Here is a 20,619-nt window from a genome sequence, read left to right on the forward strand (position 1 = left end):
AAAAATAAGGTGCTTATCGGAGAAAATAAAATAAAAAAAGAACATGTGCTTTTCATGTACTGATGTTCAGGACAGTAATTCGACAAACAGAGGCTGGCCTGCCTGCAACCCTGTGTGGTGGTGGCTGGCAGGCCCTCTGATTTTCTTTTGCGAGTACCTCCGGAATCCGCAGAAATAACATCTCGCGTCTAGAATTCCAAGCAACAGCCTGGTCCAGAAATGCACAGCCGTGCTTCGCTGTCACATCGACCGTTGCCCGGTGTGCTCATCGACGAATGCAAATGTCTCATGGACTGCAGCCGAGTAGCGTTGGATCCTGAGTGAGGGTGGAATTTGAGACTCGCCTAGGCTGGCTGATGATATCCCACGCATCTTTGTACAAGCCACTGACTGATCTCGAGATGGCCCCGGAGCAAGATAAAAGACGACTATGTCGACTCGTTGCCGTGAGCCCCTGATTGCTTTTCTCTCGTGCTTTTGATCATCCATATCAAGCCGAAACCCACCGACCTTTGTCACTCTTTTGCCTCTGCTTCTTCTGCTTTGATCTCTTCGGCTCACTCTTTTCGCGGTATCCCTATACCTTGCCGACACTCACTCTATCTTCTGACCCCATTGCATGACTGTATAAAGAGGACCATACACTATCCCTCAACATGCTTCCCACCAAGAAGCAGGCTATCGCCGGCGTTGCCGTGCTGACGACCGGTGCACTTGCCCAAGTCGCCGGCGAAGACTGGGCTCACATTCCCCTGGGCTGCATCTCTGCCGACGTCTCCGGCTTGCCTCCTCCAGTGACCTTTCTCAACAACAACGAAGTCGTCTGCTCGACCTACTGTTACGAGAACAACTTTGGAACTGCTGCTTCCCAGGGAACGTAAGTTTGGGAAGCCGTCTTACTTTCAGTTCCGTTTTCCGTGTCATCAACAGTGCTGACTTTGTCTTCACCTTCAGCCAATGCTACTGTGGCCCCGCCGACTTGGACGGCGAGTTCCGCGACAACCAGGACGAGTGTGACATTGTCTGCCCTGGAGCTCAGCCGGACTTGCCAGATGAGGCGTGCGGCGGAACCCAAGCCAGCCCTTCTGTCTACAACTTCTACGCCATCTTCAACCTCAACAACCCGTTCCCCCCGGAGCCTCCGGTGACCGAGAGCAGCGCCGCCGCCGAGGCCACTCCTTCTGCGCCGACCACAGCCACAGAGTCTGAAATCATGCCAACTCCCCCTGTTGTGACCTCTCCGGGTGTCGGCCCTGACACAGTTACGACCACAGCTCCCAGCACGGTCTCGACTGCTTCCACGAGCATGTCGATGAGCATGTCGGACGACGAGGGCGTGCTCCCCGGCGGCGGCACCGAGGCGAGCACCGCGACGACCAGCACGCTGACCAGCACGACCTCTGCCGCCGGCGACGACGCCGCGGCCGTCGTCACCGAGACCTCCACGTCGAGCTGGACGACCACGACCTGCACCAACGGCCTCTGCGGCGGCTACGCGTCCCCCACCGGCGGCCTGGGCGTCCTCCCCGCGGGCTGGAAGATCTTCATCGAGATCACCATCGTGCCGCTGGTGGAGCCGTGCGCCGACGGCCGCATGACGACAACCATGGCGCCGTCGTCGTCAACGCGCTACTACGACCCGGCCATGAGCACCACCACCATCACCATCGAGGACAGCGTCACCCGCACCATCCTCGTGCCCGTCACCCGCGTCGCCGTCGTCACCGCGTCGCCGTGGGCCAACGGCGGCAGGACAAACGGCACCCAGGACATGCCCGTCCAGGCCAACGGCGCCGCGGGGTCTTTGGCTTCTGGGGATGCGATGCTGAGGGAGTTGGTTTCGGTGGGCTTTGTTGTTGTTGGCGCTGCTATGTTGTGGTAATTTTATGTGTTGGGGTTGTTGGTGTCTTGTGTTTTTTTGGTCTCTTGGTCTTTGGTCGGATTTCGGGGTGTCGTTTGTTTTATTATCCTTTGAAAAATGTCTTCCACGGCGTTAGTATTTTTGTTCGGTTTCACTTTTTTTCATTTCACGCACACAAACGCGCTCGTCAATTGCCAAAGTTCTGACGCAGCTTGTCATTGGCCCAGGTTGGACCATTTCCGCTGTTGGCTTAGTATAGGTTAATTATTGTTTGCTATTCTAGTGTATTGGACTCACCCGGTAAAAAAAAACGTGTGATGTGATTGATAGGAAAGCTGATATTGATCCCTGTTGGCCTGAGTCATATTTGAGAAAGGCTGTGTATCTCGTATGTTTGTTATGACTGCTTCACCGCAACTTCAAGGCTGGTATCCGCCAATGTAATGGATTTGGAGTCGTCACCAACCTGCTTCACCTTGATATTGTTCTTTTGACTTTCCTGTATATACCTCTCTTCTGCCTTGTGCTAATGTTTCTTTTTTCTTTCTTCTTTGGTTTTTTCTCATTCAACATTGTGTAATACGACCATGAAGACATGACTGCCGCTAAAGGTCCAAAAGCGGAGCGCCAAACTCAACTTTCATCAGCGAGACTAGTGCTGCGCGGTGCTAGGCCCGAAGATGCAGCACACCTGCATGTTGCATTCAATCATGTGGACGTTATGAAGTATTGGTATGCTATTTTTCAGTCCACAAAAAATACGCCAAGATCTCTTTTTGCACAAAAGGGAAAAAGAAAAAGTGTATATTCTGAAAAGGGGACGGAAAGGATTTATAATATTAAAACACTTATGAAATAGGTCAACACTTCCCCATGCAAACGTCGCGGAAACACAAAAGTGGGTGAATGGAATGATTGCGGCGCCCTGCAATGGCGTTACAGACTTCATCGTCTGCCTCAAAACTGTCACCCCAGACGGCCAGCCAACCTTGCAGCCGATCGGCAAGGCTGGAGTCTGGCGCGACCAAGAGATCGGCTTCATGATTGCACGCCAATTTTGGGGGCAAGGTCTGGCGACAGAGGCTGTGTCACTCGTGCTCGACCATCTATTCTTTGGTGGGGATGGTGGAAGGAGCTTAGTTGGGGATCTCGTCGTGGCCGATGTCGATCCGAGGAATGAGGCTTCATTGAAGGTCCTGGGCAAGTTGGGATTTGTGGTGTACGATACCAAGGAGAAGACTTTTGAGATTGGCGGCGAGTGGGTGGATAGCACATATTTGCGATTGGGTAGAAAAACGTGGCAGGAGCGTCGGAAGCACTGCTGACTGCATGGGAAGTGTTTTTCCACCTGAGCTGTGCTGGCAAATGCTCTTGTAGCATTTAGGGCAGGTGAGGTACATATATTTAGAAAGGCTGCTCCACGGCATGAACAGCTGCCAAAAGACCACAAGTTCTCTCTTAGACACTTGGCGTTTCCAACATCTGCTACTATTGCGACGCAGGCATCATCATCAACCAGACTGGCATTTGACATGACAACATGGACAAAATCTACAAATACAAAGCAATTGACCTTGCAACAGATGCCATTCGACTTTTCCGTCTTTTCCCCGCTCCAACCGAAAAAGGAGACACCGAGCTCATTCGGTGCGAAATATTCGAAACATTTCTTCACCAGGTTGAAGGTGTGCCGTACGAAGCCCTGTCCTACACATGGGGAGATGCGACACAGCAGCACGAGATTGAGCTCAACGGCAAGGCTCACCTTGTCACCTCAAACCTTTACCAGGCACTACGAGATCTGAGGCTCGAAAATGAGGATAGAGTTCTCTGGGTGGATGCGATCTGTATAAACCAGCAGGATGTTCGCGAACGTGGACATCAGGTCGGACAGATGACTCTCACCTACCGGAATGCGGAACGAGTGCTCATATGGCTGGGCCCGGGCTCAACTCATACAGATGCAATCCTGACTTGGATGAATGCTTTAGATCAGAGAGTCGTTATCAGGCGTGACTACAGAAGAAACTCCACCGAGGCCTGGCGAGCAGAGCTGGTTGGGCTTGTGGAGGACCTCAACGACAGCGATTGCATCCTCGACCACCCGAAACTCTCGCCTGAGCTGACTGCCATGATTCCACAGCTCTATGAAGCGCCATGGTTCAGGAGGATCTGGATTCTACAAGAAGCTGCCAACGCCAGGTCTGCCCTTGTCATGTACGGCCGTCAATCAGTCCCCTCACGCACCTTTGCCGTGATGCCAATGCTCATGGGCTTCGAGGTCGCCAAGGGCAAGCAGACGGTCCTGGAAATAATGCCGGGACCGTTGCGTGCAACCTCCTGGTGGAAAGAGCGGCATGACCTGGAGTTGCTGATTGCAAAGTTTGCCGGCCACTGCGAGGCCGGTGACGAGCGAGATAAAATTTACGCACTGCTCGGCATGGCATCTGATTCTGCGACGCCAAAAATGATTTCTCCCGACTACGAGGTATCTTTACAAGCTGTGATCCAGCGAACACTTGTTTATCTACTTTCTATACGCGGTATAGATGTGGATTGTAATGTTGTGCCATCATGGAAACTGGATGATCTGGTCGAGTCTCTGCCGGCGCTTTGCACTCGGCTGTTTGGCTTTGCGATCAATAATGCAGCAGAGCCAGTAGATGAACTTGGATTTCCTATCGAGGATACGCCACGATCAGCGGACAACAGATATCAACTAGAAACGTTGGCTCTGGCTGTATTGCCCCAAATAACGGTCAGGAGCCTACTCGAGGGCCCTTGGCATTCGCCACCGACTCCGACGCTCTCCTTCCTAGCAAAGAATGGCACGCTTGAACGATTAGCAGATGCCCTAGCGTCTCGCAGTGATCTTGAAATGAACGGTAATGAGAAGCAGGCGCCACCAGTTCTCATCGCTGCACAATTCTTGAACTGGAAGATGGTCAATACGCTGCTGCGCAATGATAGGGTTGATATTTGGACTACATTCAGGTGGCCGAACTCTGTAATTTGTTTTGCGGCACAGGACGGTCAGATTGATATAATGCATCGGCTCGTCAAGTCTCCTCGGAAGCTTGAGGCGTCTCTGTTTAAGGATCACGTCAAAACTGGTTTCGGATTCCTACGCCAATACTGCCTTAGACACGCAAGCACTCTCGAGACGTCCCGTACTTTTTTGTATAAGCCTCACTGGCAGCATGGATACAGATGCAATCTGGTCAGCGATTCCATCGAGAGCCTTTCGAGGTTGGGGGAGGAGCTTGACTGGCACGACAAAGATACCAATACCCCTTGGCTACTGTGGTTGTCCGCGGCACTTGGCGATACGGCAGCTATAAAATGGCTCGTATCGCGGGGTGTACAGGCTGACGTCTGGGAAGGGTCTAAAACCCGGACTAGGCTCGAAGGTCTGGCACCTACGCCTTTGTGGATCGCTGCTTGCTGCGGACATAAAGATGTTGTGCAGCTGCTTGTAGACATGGGCGCCGATATTAACCCCGATTCAAACATATTCGGTATCACCCCACTAACCATAGCTATTGGAAACAACCATGAGGAAACCGCACTTTTGCTCCTAGAAAAAGGGGCGTCGTTTCAAGGCGTCATCGGTACTGACATGCCACCATTATGGATCGCAGCAACAGAGGGGCGCACTGAGATTTTCAGAAGGCTTCTAGGCCTTGGAGCCACTCCAATGACGCCCCCTACTCACTTGAAATTCGCCCAGCCGCTCCTCCCAGTTCACATATCCAATCCCAGCCTGTTGACGGTGGTTGCAAGCAGCGGCAATCTAGAAGTTCTCAAAATCCTGCTCGAGCATCGGACCTATAGGGAGGATTCAGAAAAGCCACTTTTTGGAAATATCGACCTGGCGCTTCTCGCATTAGTGCAGACGGACACCGAAGAAGGGCTAAAATGTGCGGAGCTTATTCTAGACCGAAAGGTAGACCTATTGGGCTCAGCCGGCTCTGCCCACTTGCGACGCGCGCTGGACGTATACTTCCATAGTGACACCCTCAAATTCTCAAACCAATTGTCAGATCTCAGACCGCACATGGTTGGGAAGGAAGGCCTTGTTCGCGATCTTGTCAGGCGAGCTTGTGAGATTGCGGGCACCCAACTTTTGTCAGAAGACATGGAATACTTACTGGGAGCATTTTGAGACCCAGTAATTATAGAGCATGATGACGCAAGGCACCTTGGATAACTTGGCGTGGGAGTAGATACCGGCTAGATACACATGCAAGGTTGGAAATCTGCACAAAAGAAAAAAGAAAAAAGAAAGAAAACAGGATTCTATCAATCTATGCGTGTAATAACGCCAGAGTTGTACATTAATCACCTAGCTTCCATAGAAGCACTCATCAAAATCCAGTCTGGGATGGTCTTTTAACCCGTAGTACCCTGGACTATGTTCGGACTGCCTTTTCTCACTGATTCAGGGGTCACCCCCGACTAACCAACACTGATGTTCCAACTGTCTTGTTTGAACCCACCTGGATCGGGAGGGGCCAAAATCTCTAGCAGCCCGCACGCACACATCCATCTGATAATCGAGCAGTCCCGGATCCCAGATGGGCTTCAAGTGCGACTCCGATTTGACATCATGTAGGAGGTCCGGAACTACCGAATGGCCCGTCTGGATCTACTGGCCAACAGTACTGGGGCTCAGAGCTCGGCGGTTTCGAGAGTACGCTAGTTTTTGTTGGCAAGCAATGTCAACGCTGTGCGGTCATCGAGAGAAAAGGATGGGCGTCAAGACTTTCAATTTCAATCCGACCTGAATTTGCGAGTGCCATCCTGAGAGTAGGTGTGATGAGCTTGTTGGTCGAACTTTTCGGACAGAGAGAGCTAAGATAAAACTTTCATTCAGGCACTTGACGGTATCTTCCAGAGCATTGTTCATTCTTGACTTTTTTCATTCTCTTTGGCTATAGACAAAGATCTAAACCCAGGACGCTAGCCTAGTATGTGGAGTTGGTATATGCCAACCGGCCGCCGTCTACAACCAGGATAAGTCCATCGCAGTAGGAACCAGCGCGGCTAGCAAGGTACAGTATGGTCCCTCCCATTTCCTCGTCGCCGCCAAACTTCCTAGCAGGGATGAAGGTAGGTAGGTCAGGGTTCTCCGTCTCGGGATTTCTTTCCCCGATAAGGACCGATGCCAGTTCTGATGGGAACACTACATAGGATTGGACGTCGATGTTAGTGCTATTCCGGCAAAGAAATGCATAAACGTGCGGCAGATACACAAGGGAAAAAAACTTACATCCTGGAGCAAGTCCATTAACACGAATCCCATACGTCGCCAGCATTGTCGCGGCAACCTTGGTCAACTGCAGGAGCGCAGCCTTGCTCCCGCCGTACGAAGGTGGCGACCTAATCGACTTGAGATAACCAGCAACGCTGGCATTGAAGACGACCTGGCTCTGGATCGACGGTGCCGTGCCGCCGGGGGTCACCGGGGCACCATAAGTGCCTTTCTCGACGGCCGACTTGTTGCCGGCGTCGAGCAGCTCCAGGAAGCCGAGCATGGTGAAGTAGGCGCCCGTGACGTTGATGTGGAAGGTCTGGGTCACTTCGTCCATGTCGACATCGTCAAACAGCGTCTTCCTGAGCTCCGAGATGCTCTTTGTCGGGTCGTAGCGGTTCGGTGGCCCAAAGGCGCCCGAGTTGGCCACCACGAGGTTGGCGTACCCGACCTCGGACGTCACTACGTCGACCGCGCCCTGGATGGACTGCTTGGAAGTGACGTCGCACTGCACGGGGACGACCACGCCCTTGGCGGCGTCTCCACACTCTTCGACGGCCTTTTCGAGCACGTCGACTCGTCGGCCGAGGATGTAGACCTTTTTCGCACCGTTCTTGACCAGGGCCTTGGTCATCATCAGACCGATGCCTGTGCCTCCTCCGGTAATGACGGCGACGATGCCGTCGACCCGGAAGAGGGTCGCTGCGGCTGTTGCAGATAAGGATGAGTCGCCCATGGTTTTCTCAAGGTTTGTGTGATGTATTTTTCTTTGTTGTTCTTTTCGTCTAGAGTCTGCGATTGAAAGTTTTGGCAACTTTGACAGGACTGAGTGACAGGGCTGAGTGACAGGGCTGAGTGACAGGACTAGACGAGAGCTCAGATGAAATAAATAAACTAAATATTTCTTCCACTCAAGCAGGGTGGGCAGTAGCTTTTAATTTTTTTCCCCTCCCAAGAGGCACAAAGTTCACCGCAGCTTCCGTTCATTTGCGCGGAGTTTGGGGAAATCCGCGCCGGCCGTGACCAGCTTCATCTTGTGCATATGGGTTGCACATTGATCCGACTCACACCGACAATTCCAATGATCTACAAAAGCAACTAAATCCGAGGCCGCAAAAAGTCGCACGGTTATTAGGCTGTTGTCGATAGAACCCGGAGTTAACGCTAACGGTCGGGATTGCCGCCGTTGGGATGAATTCATTAGTGCTAGATTAAAACTTACCTTTATCCCGACCTCTTATCTGCTTCGTACCTACGGCTCCATGCAACAACCACTCCGCTCAACAATAACACGGTTGTCATGTTGTAGAGCGCAAGTTCCAAAGAATTTGCTCCTGTAGATGAATGATCCATTATTCGGGATACAAAATATTGGATCACTTCAATTATCTGCTTGTAAGATAACCGAGATAAAACTCCAAGTCCGATTGTTTTCGTAATCATATCAAGGCGTGCGGCATTCAATTGACCAGTGCTGGTGTACCTGTTTCTCTCTAGATCTAATGACACATGTGAAGGGAAGTCTGTATATACCTCAAACAAGAAACCAGTCTTTACTCCTCTTTACGTTCCACGCAACCCTATTCTTTTCATCATTCTGCCACGCCCTCGTCTGCAGCGGCACCTTCACCAGCATTGGCTCCCTCTCCAGCCTTTTCTCCCTCTCCGGCCTTTTCTCCCTCGCCTGCCGCAGCACCCTCACCGGGCTTGGCTCCCTCACCAGCATTGGCTCCCTCACCTGCCTTGGCGCCCTCACCTGCCTTTGCTCCATCACCTGCCTTGGCTCCCTCTCCGGCTTTGGCAGCATCACCACCGGCCTTGGCGCCCCCTGGAGCAGTTTCATTCTTCTTGCCTCCGCCACCAAACAAGTTGAGCAAGCCTTTGAGTGCCTCCAGGCCGGCGTCAGCATTCTTCTTGCCATTTTCGGCACCAGCACCAGTGGCAGGGGTGGTCGCATTTTTCGCGGCACCAGCGCCGAGATTAGCACCCTTCTTGCCAGAGCCCTTTGCCCCAGCGGTTGCGTTTTTTCCAGGACTAGCATTAGCGGCGGGAGCACCGATGTTTATGCCGTTCTTGCCGCCGACCGACAGGCTACCGTCGGATCCTCTGGTGATGCCAAGAGCTCCGCCAGAATTGCTGGCGCCGGTGTTGGGGTCGATGGCGATGCCCAAGTTGTTCTTGAAGTTTTCTTCTCCCTCCTTTGCGGCCTGGTTGGGTTCAGCCGCGGCTACCTTACTGCCGTCAACGCTGACGTCTGCTCGGTTGAACTTTTGCTCGTCCACAACCTTGTCGCCATCTGTAACGGTGATGGAGGATCGACTGGCAAGGCCACGCTGCAAAATTGGTCAGCATGTGAAGCTCTTGGAAAACATGACAGGACCATAGTTCGGGGGATTTGATTTGATTTTACATACACTGTAGCCACCGACGCTGGGCTGGAACCTTGTGGGTGATGCTGCTACGCCAGAGACGAGCACAAGGCATAATGAGAGTGTGGAGAAATGCATGATGTAATATGCCGCTGGCGAATATCACTCGATCGACGAGTACAATGAATAATGTACAAGAAAAGAAATATAAAAAAAAGAGAAATACAAAAAAAAAAAAAAAAGGAAACCAGTCCCTGGGATCAAACAAAGTTGAAAAAGGCACAAAAGAAAAAAGGCCCAGATGAGTACAATGGAATGACTCTGAGTGAACAGAGTTCTTAACCAAAGAGGAGAATGGGAGTGCGCCAAGATATATATGCAGTTTTGGGAACATGAAAACTTGTAAATCTAGACCATCCCCCTGTCATCCCAAGTTTTCTCTCATGATACTGGCCCATATGGGATCACAGGGCGTCTAGACCGTGGGGTCACCCTCGGTGGCAATGACACTAGAATGTCAAGCTATTACTTCCTGATATGCAACGGGAGAAAGCTGCCCGTCGCTTGAAGACGTATCAAAACAAAAGTTGCATGATCCTCAGATGGAAAACATCTGCGAGCTTGGCAGTCAGGAAACAAGCAAAGATCCGCTATCCACTGCGGGATACGTCGATCCAAAGAGGAAAGAAAGCTCGGCGACCGGTCTAGGTCAGCATGGGTCGCAACGTTGTCTAGCCGGGGACATGGTTTAAAGAAGCTTGTTGACACCACCGGAAAGGAGCACAGGGTGACTGTGGCCAAAGTCTTGGCGTTGCTCCAGGCTCAAACGGGGTTCAAACCGTACCGTCAGGCGCATTGAATGGCGAGTGGATGCCAAAACTGGACAAGTCAGGGGGGGGGCCAATTGTTTGCTGCATGAGTGGATGGCATCGCTGTGGGTGACTCGTTGAAGGTTGGTTGTTTCGACAAGGAGCGTTGTTTAAACATGACCGACATGGTCGCTCAAAAAGTCCAAGAAAGGAAAATAAAAAATGAGAGGCATGCTGCTACACAAGCATTCCCAAGACTCTCGGCATTCTAGTCTAGTTCTAATTTGGGGTCCCAGAAACTTAAACAAAGATTGCTAAGTTTGTTGTTTTTTGCAGATCCTGTGTCGTAAATTTTGTATGGCTTGTCAAATAGGATTGCACCCGTGATGTCAATGATTTATTTTCATGGGAAATTGAAATTTGACGTGACTTGGATAACGCTGAAGAGTACCTACCTTAGTAGGCTGATGAAACTTCGGCGATTGAAGCGAAAAATAACATGTATGATTATAGGTATGCTTAGGTGCCCATAGATGGGGTTTGCCCAAGGAAAGTTTAACCGTAGGTGTACCCTTTATCCACCAGTCCTTCGAACCTAAGGCAACTACCCCCACCAGGATCACATGACAGGCAGGCACCGCCGACCTGTCACTCGTCACATCTGCTGAAATGCGATGACAGCCCAGCTAGCCAGGCTGGCTGCCCGCAATAGATGCAAAGAAGCAAGAGGCCAATCAATCAAACCATTCGTTGGGCTCAATTATGGAGTAACCCGCACAAACCGTTCGTTGCCCCTGATCCACTCATCGTTAGCCGAACAATCACCCGTGATTCTACCGCACAACAACCGACAATTGGCCTGTCTTGCTTATCTTTGCCTACCCCAGATTACAGTCGCCTCTTGTCGCTCAATGCGGCGCGCAATCAGAGTCGGACATTTCGGAAACAAGACCCGCGCCAGCGATTTAGCGCGCGCCGGCTCCGCATCGGTTGGCCCGTCGCTCGGGGCTCGCCGTCCCGAGCATGTCCTCGAGCTACGCGCCGCCCTCCAATGATGGCGGTCTTGCGAATTTGGTCAGTGGCGGCAGGAGTAGTGCCGAGGCCGACTCCTCTACGTCGCAGCCTCTGCAACAACGACCACAACAGCAATTGCCCGGGCTTTCGCCTCTCCATGCTATTGCGACCAGTGCGACACAACATCAGCAGCAATACCAAAGCCACCAACGTCGAGCATCACAATCCGATGTCCACTCCAACCCCCGCCAGCCTGCGCATTCACAGGGTCTCCCCTCCCCAGTGACACCCAGATATGAGTCTTCCTCGGCGCAATCGACTGTGGCCTCGGCGCAACATACCCTTCAAATCCTCCAAGCTGCCACAGCGACTTCAAACACCGCTGCCGGGCCCACTCAGTTGCCAGCTATCCAGGACACCAGCATTTCCCAACAGCCACGGGAGCAGCACCACTACCCGACTTTAGCCCCGATACCGCATGGATATGAGCAGCAGCAGCAGCAGCAGCAGCAGCATCCCTCATACCCCGCCACGAGCCCTGATGGCCAGGCTGCACCAGGTTACGATGGTTTGCCATACTCGCCCACAGCGCCATCGCCCGGTAGTGCTGCTGGCCCTTCGCCTCCGGCCGGGGCCGCAATGCCTACAACAAAACAGACACGGTTGCGACGGGCGTGCGATATGTGTAGCGCGCGCAAGGTCAAGGTGAGTTATTTCGGGGCATGTCCTCGGTCGCTTAGCTTGATAAATTACACCTGGCTAATCATTGTTTCACACCGCGTGATAGTGCGATGAAGCCGGCCCCCCGTGTAAGCCATGTAGCTCGTTGAATGTGGAATGTACATACAGACGTGAGATGAAGCGTCGCGGGCCGCCCAACAAACATGCCGAAGCAGCCAGAGCGAAACGCGCCCGTCTTGAACCCAATCCAGGCTGGAACAACTCGCCCGAGACGCCCTCTGTCGCTGCCCAGGCCAGCGCAAGTCCTGAGGTGTCGCAAAACTCCGCTCCTGGTATAGTGGCCGAGCAGGCGAGTCAAGCACAAATGCTCGATGCTGAGTCCATCGCTCCGTGGCCAATGATGGAATTACTCATTGACGACTACTACACCTATATTCATCCATTGATACCTTTTCCTCACGAGCCTACCTTCCGTCGTGCGTTTGAGGATAGAGAGGACAAAACAAATCCAAGTTTCTTGGCCCTGCTCGCAAGCATGATAGGGTGCCTTGTCGCATCGTTCCCACGGGCTGCACGACTGCATCTCAAATCCCAACGTGGTGCCGACCTTTTCCCTAGAGCAATCGTGATGATAGATCATTGTCGCGACGTTGCACTAAGGGCGCGGGGGCATAGATTTGCAATAAAGGAGACATACACCATTGAGGATGCTATCACAAGTTACTTGCTTGCCATTGCCAGTGGTTACACTATGCAGTGGAAAAGCTGTCGCCGTTTCATGACCGAAACGATGTCGATAGTGCGCGAGTTAGGGTTCCATCTTGCCAGGCGCAACCCTCCAGCTTTGGGCTCATCTGCAGATGATTATGAGATGGCGCAAACGAGCCCAATAAACCATATAGAAGATCAGATGGGCAAGCGACTATTTTGGGTCGTTATGGTGGGCGTCATGTCCATGATTCAGTTGGGAGCTTCAACTAGAGAAATACCGTTCCCTCCCCCAACGACCGGTGAACCATCTCCAGGACTCCCCGCCGAGGTCGACGATGAGTACATCACAGAGACCGAGATTCGGCCACAACCTCCTGGTACAGTCTCGCAAATAGCCGGATTCAACGCCGGTATCAGGATATACTCGACAATGAATCCGCTTGTGGCTCTTGAGCTGTCTTATGGGATTGGTAGTATTTCTTTGCGGGAACAGGAAGATCTTCTCGCCGGCTGCATTCAGGCGGCAAAGCACGCCATCGACAATTTGCCGCTAGAACTCAGACTGAATATTGATCTTTCGCCTGCGTACGACAAACCGACAGGATCCGACAACAATACCTCGGCAGTCAACTTTGACTTTTCAAAGATTCAAGGAACGCACCGCGATCTATTTGAAGACGCACCAGGGTACCAATATTTTCCACCCGCATATCCCAACCAGCAGCCGGCCAATGACGTCAGGCATGTCATTGTCAATCAGCCAGAACGTCGTCGACTTCTCCAATGGGAGATACAAAAGTCCAACATATATGTTTCATTACTGTCCACGCTGTCGTATTATGTGGAACGAGGCTTTACGCTTCGCGATGCGCATCACTCAAGAGGAATATATGCAAATGGAGGCTCTGGCGGCACCACCGATCAACATATCGCAAACAGGCCATCCGCTACGGTCGACGGGGTCGAAAAGCCTGATGAGTTTGCCGTTGAACGCGAGCGCATAGTGCAAAACCTACTGGTGGTCCTCGCGTCCATCACGCAGCGTAACATGGAACCGAACGGGCCCTCCATAATCAACAAAATCCGCCAGGTTGCTTCTACGCTCCTCGCCGACGCGCCGGAACGCAAGGGTCCGGTGGCGGTCAAGTCAGAAGCGACGCTGAAGCACTTTGTCGACATACTCATCAGGTTGGAGAAAACAGGTGGGCCAGGAGCCAATGGTAGACGGCCGCCCGCTTCGGCGGAATCCTCGGATCCCCAGTCCGGCGCCGGAGTCATGACGCCGATGGACGAGGAGGAAGAGTTGAGGACGTGGGCGGATTTACGAGAGTTTCAATTACGTTTTGCGCAAAATGGGGGCTTCATGGGAGGAATGTAACGCGTGAGAGTATTTTCTTCGTGACTGTGGTGCGGCTAGAGATTCGTCCGAGATTCGAATTTGAACTGTCACGAATAGTGATTCAAGATCTTGACAGACGCATATAAACTGTTGGAAGGTATAAGCATAGCATTGGAGTTTCTTTTTGGAGTTGGGGTTATGCTTGGAGCATTTCATGTGGAAGAAGATTCAAATCAGATTCGAAGCAAAGATGCCTTGCAAAGCAACACACAGCACATCCCTTTTCACTTAGCATATGCATTTATATAAAATAAACAAAAAACTTGACGCACCCTGCTGCTCAAACAAGGCAAGCGCCCGCAAACGGACAGATGCCCGCATCCATGTAAGTAACGACAATGCGTTGCCTTGAAGTCGAAGAACCCGCCTTCGCCATCCCCAATCGGCACCAGGGTGTCAAGGGTAGGTATCAGGTGCTACAGGAAGAGGTGGATGCGGGATGGTGAAATGGTCGCCGGTGTGGGTTGATGTTTGGGCCATTTTATTGTTTTGTACTGGTCTTAGAGGCAGACTTGGGCTATGGATACCTGGGAGTTTGTGTGATAGTGACGAAAGACTTCGGATACGTAGAGAAGGAGATTCTCGGTTCGCACTGGCTCACCCTCTGTATGCTGGATAGTGGTTACTGGCGACAGGTCAACTTCTTTTTGAAGGGATTGGGCAGTGCTGATGCCTGAATACAGCCGGTCAACTCAACCTGTAACGAAACTTCGGTAAATCTAACTGTGTCGGTCTGCATTGATTCCACTACTGTTTCGCTAATAACACCCCATCCAGTACCCGGCTCCTTTTTAGGCTCTCTAGATCTATCTTTCTCTGGACACCCAAGCATTCCTTCACTCGATAAGCCCAGAAGAAAATCACTCCTTAGTCTAGTTCACCCCGTGAAAGTAAACAGTGGCGAGGTATGTGGCGAGAGCCACCGGGATCGCAAGCCATCTAGACCATACACCACGGAAAACACTGTCCCCAGCGGCTCCTCGACTCTGTCCATGTGCTGCCTGTGGAAGAGGATCGTGCCGTCACCCTGGATGGCGCGGATATGAGGGAACACGGTCGTCGTCTATATACACGATAACGTGATGTTGTAAGCGAGATCCTGGCTGCTTGTTGAACTAGGCGATGATGCCAAATAATGGGCGACCTGCAATCTCAGGATGAAGGAGAGCCAGGGTAAAGTTCTGTGTTACTGGGTGCGGTACGTCTTTTGTGGATCTCATGGCTGCTTGTTATGTTGGTCAGATGTTGCCGAGAACTCTATCGATCAGCCACCGTCTATGGGCTCCGTATGCGTAACATTGTTGGTGTGTTCATTGATTTTGAGGCTTGCTGGAGGCATGATGAACAGCCTGTCTTGGTGGCTTTGCTGATGTTTGGCTTTGGTAAAGGAGGAACTTCCAGACCAAGTCAGGTTAGCATTACTTGTAGAACAAGCCACCGCCGCATGGGCTTAACTTCGTACAAATAGGCTGATGACTTGTCTAGGCCTCAGAGCTGTATCTGGTAGATTGTAGCTACTTGATATACCTGTATTTGAAGGTGTAGAGGACTGCGGAAGCGGTGGTGCAACTGCATGAAAGAGAAGAAGAAGAGAAAAACCAGGTGCCGGCCGCACAGTGGATTGAAGTGTTCGTCACGTCTGTTGCCGCTATTATGGGGGCTAGTAAGAGTCGACCTCGGCCAGAGTCATGTCTTTTGCGACTACTAGACTTGCTCTACCAGATTTTATACAGCACTTTTTTTTTTTTTTTTTTTTTTTTTTTAGCTGCGTGCAAGCTCATTCGTACAAAGCAGCTTGGTAATGGTCTTGAAAAATTCTTGGAGTCTTTTCTCTAGATACCTACCAAAGTAACGCATTCTGTATATTGTGTAAAAGTCATCCACCAGTGGAGTGGACACAGCAAGCGTAAAGCTCGGCAACGCGCGAAGCTCAAAGACAGGCAACACGTGCAAAGAATCATTTGCCTAAGGATTAAATGCAATACAGATATTTATAACTCTAATATTGCAGCCTAGAGCAAAACAAGAAGAAGCAAATATGTCGGCGACTTTCTTGTGGTTCTTGATATTTGTTCTATAGCGCGAGTATCATCATGACTGTGGGCCTGGTTCAAGTCAGCAGGAAGACAGAAAAGATGAATGTTTAATAGGGCGCAAGGCCCGGTATATGTAGAATGGGTAAATGAGACATTTTAATCTCCAAAAAAGGGAAACAGCAAAAAACGAGAAATGGCTGCTAATTTGTTGCTGCACAATTGGGCGATATAAAAGTCGGGAGAGCCCCTTGTGACGGAAAAAGGAGGAAAAGAAAGGTTTTCACAAATCCCCAATAAACAACAAAACAGTGTAAGAAAAATTGGGGAAATCAATGAAAAAAAAAGGATTGCTTTCAATAAACGTGTTGCGAATTTACGCACACAAGTGTATGTATGGAACCAGAAACAGAAGAGGCTTTCGAACTTTTTCTCTGAAGATGCCAAGGCAAAAAGAATCAATCAAAAGTGCAAAATTTTGGGCGTGGCAAGACTCGAACTTGCGTTTCTTCGGCCACAACGAAGTGTACTAACCCCTATACGACACACCCTTGTATGTTGGAAGTATGCGGCTACAGACTTATAGACCCGACACGGTTGCGCACATTCCTGATCTCTGTAACCTCTGTTCGCGCAATTCGTTTTGCCTGACTAATTCAACTACTAGTCTGGCATGACCGTTTAAACCGCATTCAGACAATTAAAAGCGACAAAATAGAATCTAAGAAATCTTTACCAGCCATCCATCATCCTGCACCATCCTGTCGGCGCTCGCCCCGCCCCAGAAAAATACACCCTTTCCATCCAAACACCCCGCGGCACCGAAAAACGCAACCGGTCCAGGGTGAGCCTTGCCCTCATGGCCGACCATTTCGTTGGGGAGGACCTCGACCTCTGACCACGTCATGGCGCCCGAGTTGACGCCGGGGATCCTGTCGCGGATCGCATCCTTGATGGTCGAGGCCGTGAACCCCTCCGACGGCAGCTGCAGGCTCCAAATGTCCGAGTAGAGCGGCTGGTCGTGCTCGGGGAGCATGGATGACTGAGCAGGACTGCTGCTGCTGCTGTTACTAGTGATCGACGGACCGACGCCTCCGGCCACCGACGTCGCCGCCTTCTCCGTGCTGCCAAACATGTACACCAGGAACCGCCTGCCAAAGCCCGTCGTCACGGGGAGGAGTGTGCCGCCGGTCCGGAACCGCGGGCCGGGAGTCAGAGGGTTGGCGGGGAAGTCGACCGTCTCCCAGGCCAGCGGCTTCTCGCGGTCTTCGGACGAGTGGCCCAGCTTCAGGAAGTGGACCGATCCGCCGAGCTCGCCGTCTCCGCCCGAGACCGAGAACAGCGTCCCGTTGGAGTATGCAATATTTGACGCGAGCGAGGCGACCGGAGCGGAAGGCAGCTCCGTCCAGGTAAGCGAGTTGAAGTCGTACAGCCACGTCTCGGCCGAGAGTCCCGTCTCGGTGTGGCCACCATGCAGAATGAGAATGTCTTGCACCTGGTCGACAAAGATGGCGTGGTCCCAGCGCGGAACAAACGTGGCGCCGATCTGCACGGTCGCGTTGATGCGTGCCCACTTGAGGCTGCCCGAGTCCCAAAGCCAGATGGTGGCGGGGTTCTCGGTGCCGTTGTCGGCTGCCGAGGTGGCCGTGCCCGAGGCGTCGAGACCGCCGTGGATGAGGATGTAGTCTCCGCGGGCGGTGGCGGCATGGCGGGTTCTCGGTGCCGGGAGCAACGTCTCACCCGTGGTTGCATCCTTGAGCGGGAAGGCTGGGTAGCGGCTGTATCTCTGGGCACAGTATGTCTGAGTGTCGGGGACCTTGACGTAGCCGTCGGGGTTTGCAGGTGTGGACTCGGTATCTAGGGTAGATAGAGCAACCGTGTGCACATCTGTGTTGCAGAGTTGGCCGCTGGCTAGCTGGCCGCCAAATATGAAGGCTCGGTTGCCGATGCAAGTGACTGTGTGGTGAGTCCTCGCCAGATCAGATTGTCTGTTGTGAAATACAGCAGAAATCTGGTTAGCATTTGTTGAACAGAGAGTTGTATGTTTTTGGGAAGCTTACACTTTTTGATCATCTACCGGGATGGTGATTTGGTTGAGGGAAGCTTTGAGCGGCTGCGTGGGCTTGGCAACGGCGACAGCAGCACCAGCCTCGATGCCCGTCATGATGACCTGCTCAGCCGCGAGGGCTCCAGCTGCAACTTCGGCCATTTTTCTGGTTAGCTTCTTACTTTATATTCGCAATTGATTGAATTGCAGGTCAGAGCAGGTAGAGAATCAAATTATTTGTTCAATTATTAAAAGAATCTGGTCTAGTGTAAAGGAAAATGATCATCACACAAAGCAAACAAAGCTGTCAGCCATGGAGCAAGCGATGACGTAGATGGATGGGAGTGGGTTCTTGCTCCAAACAGAAACCAACGTGCCCCTCACGTGACACCCCCTGAGCATATCGCCGAGATGTATAAAAAAAAAAAAAGGAATGGAATGAAGTCATTAAGATTCTTGTTATTGACCTGTCGGTGGAGACAAAACATGCCTTCATCTCAGCCACAACTGGATGCATTATCTATTCTATTTAATACACCTGAAACATCGTATGTATGTTGCCAGGATGGGCTATCCCTATGATCCAGCACTTTTAGAGGGGAGAATATCATAACATTAGAAAAGGTTGCGTAAAAACGCCCATCAGTAGTCTAAGAACGCTCAAGAAAGGGATGCTTATATCTTTTGGAGCAGCTTGACGCCCCCGTACTTCGACCTCGCCGCAAAATAGAAAACCACACTGGCAATCATGGTCAGCCCGCAGAACAGCTGCAGACCAAGGTACTGCCCTCCCTGGGAGTTGACTATGGCACCTGCGATGGGCGATCCGGTCAGGGCGCCAAAGGACTGTACGGCAAACGCCAGACCGGTCCGGACGCCGATCTGACGAATGTCGGAGATTTGGGCGATGAGCGTAGGCGCCATGCCGATGAAGCCACCGGAAACGAAGCCGAAGATGACGGCGAAGGCGATGATGGTTCCGGTCGTGGTGCCCGGGATCCAAAGCGCGAGGGTGAAGATGGCGGACAGGCCCGTGATGAGTATCATCATGTTGTAGCGGCCAAACTTGTCGGCAGCGATGCCGGGCAGGATCCGGCCGAAGATGGACACGGCGTTGATGATGGGCAGCAGGTAATCAGCCATCTTGGGGTCCATGCCGGCCTTGATGGCCTGCAGGATGATGAAGTTGAATGGAAGGAACATTCCCCAGAAGAAGAAGAAGTTTGCCGCGAGGGTCAGCACGTAGACCGGGTCCTTGAACGCGTCGGTGTACTCGGCAAGCAGAAAAGGCTTGACCCTCGGGGGCATGCGAGACTTGACGGTCACGGCGGAGACGGTCAGCAGGGCGAGGAAGATGAAGGCGACGATGCGCATGGTCCAGCCGAAACCGATGCGGGGGATGAGCTGGTTCATCATGATGGGCAGGACGACGCCTCCAAGCGAGGAACCGGCGGCGGTGATGCCGAACGCGGCGGCCCTGCGCTTGAAGAACCATCCCACGAGCGTCGGGAGCACCGAGTTGAAGATTGCGCTGGAGCCGATGGCGCTGACGATGCCCTGGGCGAGGAAGAATTGATAGTACTCGGTGCAGAGGCTCGTCATCATCAGGCCAAAGACGTAGACCAGAGTGCCGCCGATGATGAGCCACCGGGGGCCGTACGAGTCGTATAGCCTGCCGAAGATGATACCGCCAAACACCATGCCAAAGACCTGCATCGACGTGATCCAGGCGACCGTAGACTGACCGTACGACGCCAAGGGGCCTCGGACGTAGTATGTCTGGAAGACTCCTATACAGTTGACGAGACCAAAGGTGCAAAACAGTGCACAGAATCCGCCAAAGACGACCATCCAAGCCTCGAGACCTCCGTCTGGGAAGTCGGAGGGGTGGAACCCGGAGCCGGGCGCTGGACCCGCCGGCGGTGCAGATGGTGTCGGGGCGTTATCGCTGCCGCTGGCGTTTCCCTTTTCGGGATCGCCGTTTCCTTCGGATCTCTGCATGGTTTCTTTCAAAGAAGTCGATGATGGGTTGGTGTGTTGGCTTGGCACGGCAGAAGAACTCGAAGTTTCCATGCCCTTTTCGTGGTCCAAAATTGGTCGCAGATTCTGATTCCCTGGGCTTGACATTGTACCCTGGATGTTGTGTCGGTTTTTGGTGACGAGTAGACTCCAAGCTATAATTCGGAAAGGTAAGGCAGTATGTTTGTTCGGTTTCGTTTAGGCTGTCGATAAAGTGGATTTGTGTATCGTGAATGGAGCAGCGTACAAGAAAAGGCAAACGAACATTTGATTGCCTTGCCTCAACTTATATGTTTGTTTTTTTAAAGATGAAGGAATGAAGAAATCAAAAGGAGTCAAGCTTGGTGTAATAAAATATTTTCTTCGATGTACCCTTTTCCTTCGCGCTACGAATTGCTATCGATCGCGGGTCATACGGGGCC

General features: G+C 52.1%; 10 protein-coding genes across 10 annotated transcripts; 4 read left to right on the forward strand and 6 right to left on the reverse strand.

Moving 5' to 3' along the window:
• Positions 1-656: 656 nt before the first annotated feature.
• Positions 657-1,882, forward strand: PgNI_00617 (uncharacterized protein; the record flags this gene model as incomplete). Its single annotated transcript, XM_031120695.1, has 2 exons — positions 657-877; positions 955-1,882. The coding sequence occupies 2 exons, from the start codon at positions 657-659 to the stop codon at positions 1,880-1,882; spliced, it is 1,149 nt and encodes a 382-aa protein (XP_030988011.1).
• On the reverse strand, positions 1,633-6,266 carry PgNI_00618 (uncharacterized protein; the record flags this gene model as incomplete). Its single annotated transcript, XM_031120696.1, has 2 exons — positions 2,159-6,266; positions 1,633-1,825 (listed from the first exon to the last, which is right to left on the reverse strand). Exons 1-2 carry the CDS (start codon positions 2,224-2,226, stop codon positions 1,633-1,635), a joined length of 261 nt encoding a protein of 86 aa, XP_030988005.1. The 5' UTR covers positions 2,227-6,266.
• On the forward strand, positions 2,457-3,186 carry PgNI_00619 (uncharacterized protein; the record flags this gene model as incomplete). The annotated part of the gene is made up of 2 exons (XM_031120697.1): positions 2,457-2,593; positions 2,721-3,186. 2 exons carry the CDS (start codon positions 2,457-2,459, stop codon positions 3,184-3,186), a joined length of 603 nt encoding a protein of 200 aa, XP_030988006.1.
• PgNI_00620 (uncharacterized protein) lies at positions 3,402-6,026 on the forward strand (the record flags this gene model as incomplete). Its single annotated transcript, XM_031120698.1, has 1 exon — positions 3,402-6,026. One exon carries the CDS (start codon positions 3,402-3,404, stop codon positions 6,024-6,026), a length of 2,625 nt encoding a protein of 874 aa, XP_030986794.1.
• A 499-nt stretch (positions 6,267-6,765) lies between the features above and the next one.
• Positions 6,766-7,981, reverse strand: PgNI_00621 (uncharacterized protein). Its single transcript, XM_031120699.1, has 2 exons — positions 7,134-7,981; positions 6,766-7,046 (listed from the first exon to the last, which is right to left on the reverse strand). Exons 1-2 carry the CDS (start codon positions 7,849-7,851, stop codon positions 6,829-6,831), a joined length of 936 nt encoding a protein of 311 aa, XP_030986793.1. The 5' UTR covers positions 7,852-7,981; the 3' UTR covers positions 6,766-6,828.
• A 587-nt stretch (positions 7,982-8,568) lies between these two features.
• Positions 8,569-9,731, reverse strand: PgNI_00622 (uncharacterized protein). The gene is made up of 2 exons (XM_031120700.1): positions 9,530-9,731; positions 8,569-9,448 (listed from the first exon to the last, which is right to left on the reverse strand). Exons 1-2 carry the CDS (start codon positions 9,620-9,622, stop codon positions 8,708-8,710), a joined length of 834 nt encoding a protein of 277 aa, XP_030986792.1. The 5' UTR covers positions 9,623-9,731; the 3' UTR covers positions 8,569-8,707.
• Positions 9,732-11,316: 1,585 nt separating this feature from the next.
• On the forward strand, positions 11,317-14,369 carry PgNI_00623 (uncharacterized protein; the record flags this gene model as incomplete). Its single annotated transcript, XM_031120701.1, has 2 exons — positions 11,317-12,012; positions 12,095-14,369. The coding sequence occupies 2 exons, from the start codon at positions 11,317-11,319 to the stop codon at positions 14,075-14,077; spliced, it is 2,679 nt and encodes an 892-aa protein (XP_030986791.1). The 3' UTR covers positions 14,078-14,369.
• Positions 14,370-14,975: 606 nt separating this feature from the next.
• On the reverse strand, positions 14,976-15,318 carry PgNI_00624 (uncharacterized protein; the record flags this gene model as incomplete). Its single annotated transcript, XM_031120702.1, has 2 exons — positions 14,976-15,161; positions 15,247-15,318. 2 exons carry the CDS (start codon positions 15,316-15,318, stop codon positions 14,976-14,978), a joined length of 258 nt encoding a protein of 85 aa, XP_030986798.1.
• A 1,534-nt stretch (positions 15,319-16,852) lies between these two features.
• On the reverse strand, positions 16,853-18,340 carry PgNI_00625 (uncharacterized protein; the record flags this gene model as incomplete). Its single annotated transcript, XM_031120703.1, has 2 exons — positions 16,853-18,119; positions 18,192-18,340. The coding sequence occupies 2 exons, from the start codon at positions 18,338-18,340 to the stop codon at positions 16,853-16,855; spliced, it is 1,416 nt and encodes a 471-aa protein (XP_030986797.1).
• Positions 18,341-18,853: 513 nt separating this feature from the next.
• PgNI_00626 (uncharacterized protein) lies at positions 18,854-20,305 on the reverse strand (the record flags this gene model as incomplete). The annotated part of the gene is made up of 1 exon (XM_031120704.1): positions 18,854-20,305. One exon carries the CDS (start codon positions 20,303-20,305, stop codon positions 18,854-18,856), a length of 1,452 nt encoding a protein of 483 aa, XP_030986796.1.
• Positions 20,306-20,619: the final 314 nt, after the last annotated feature.

The sequence above is a fragment of the Pyricularia grisea genome (assembly GCF_004355905.1).
Source record: "Pyricularia grisea strain NI907 chromosome Unknown Pyricularia_grisea_NI907_Scaffold_1, whole genome shotgun sequence".
Classification (NCBI taxonomy): domain Eukaryota; kingdom Fungi; phylum Ascomycota; class Sordariomycetes; order Magnaporthales; family Pyriculariaceae; genus Pyricularia; species Pyricularia grisea.

What these genes read in the sequence shown, in the direction of transcription:
- PgNI_00621 (XM_031120699.1), bottom strand. Translation starts at nt 7,851, where the DNA reads ATGGGCGACTCATCCTTATCTGCAACAGCCGCAGCGACCCTCTTCCGG. An exon ending in TAATGGACTTGCTCCAGGAT is followed by an intron (nt 7,047 to 7,133) that starts GTAAGTTTTTTT and finishes AATCCTATGTAG; the next exon opens with TGTTCCCATCAGAACTGGCA.
- PgNI_00622 (XM_031120700.1), bottom strand. Translation starts at nt 9,622, where the DNA reads ATGCATTTCTCCACACTCTCATTATGCCTTGTGCTCGTCTCTGGCGTA. An exon ending in CCAGCGTCGGTGGCTACAGT is followed by an intron (nt 9,449 to 9,529) that starts GTATGTAAAATC and finishes CCAATTTTGCAG; the next exon opens with CGTGGCCTTGCCAGTCGATC.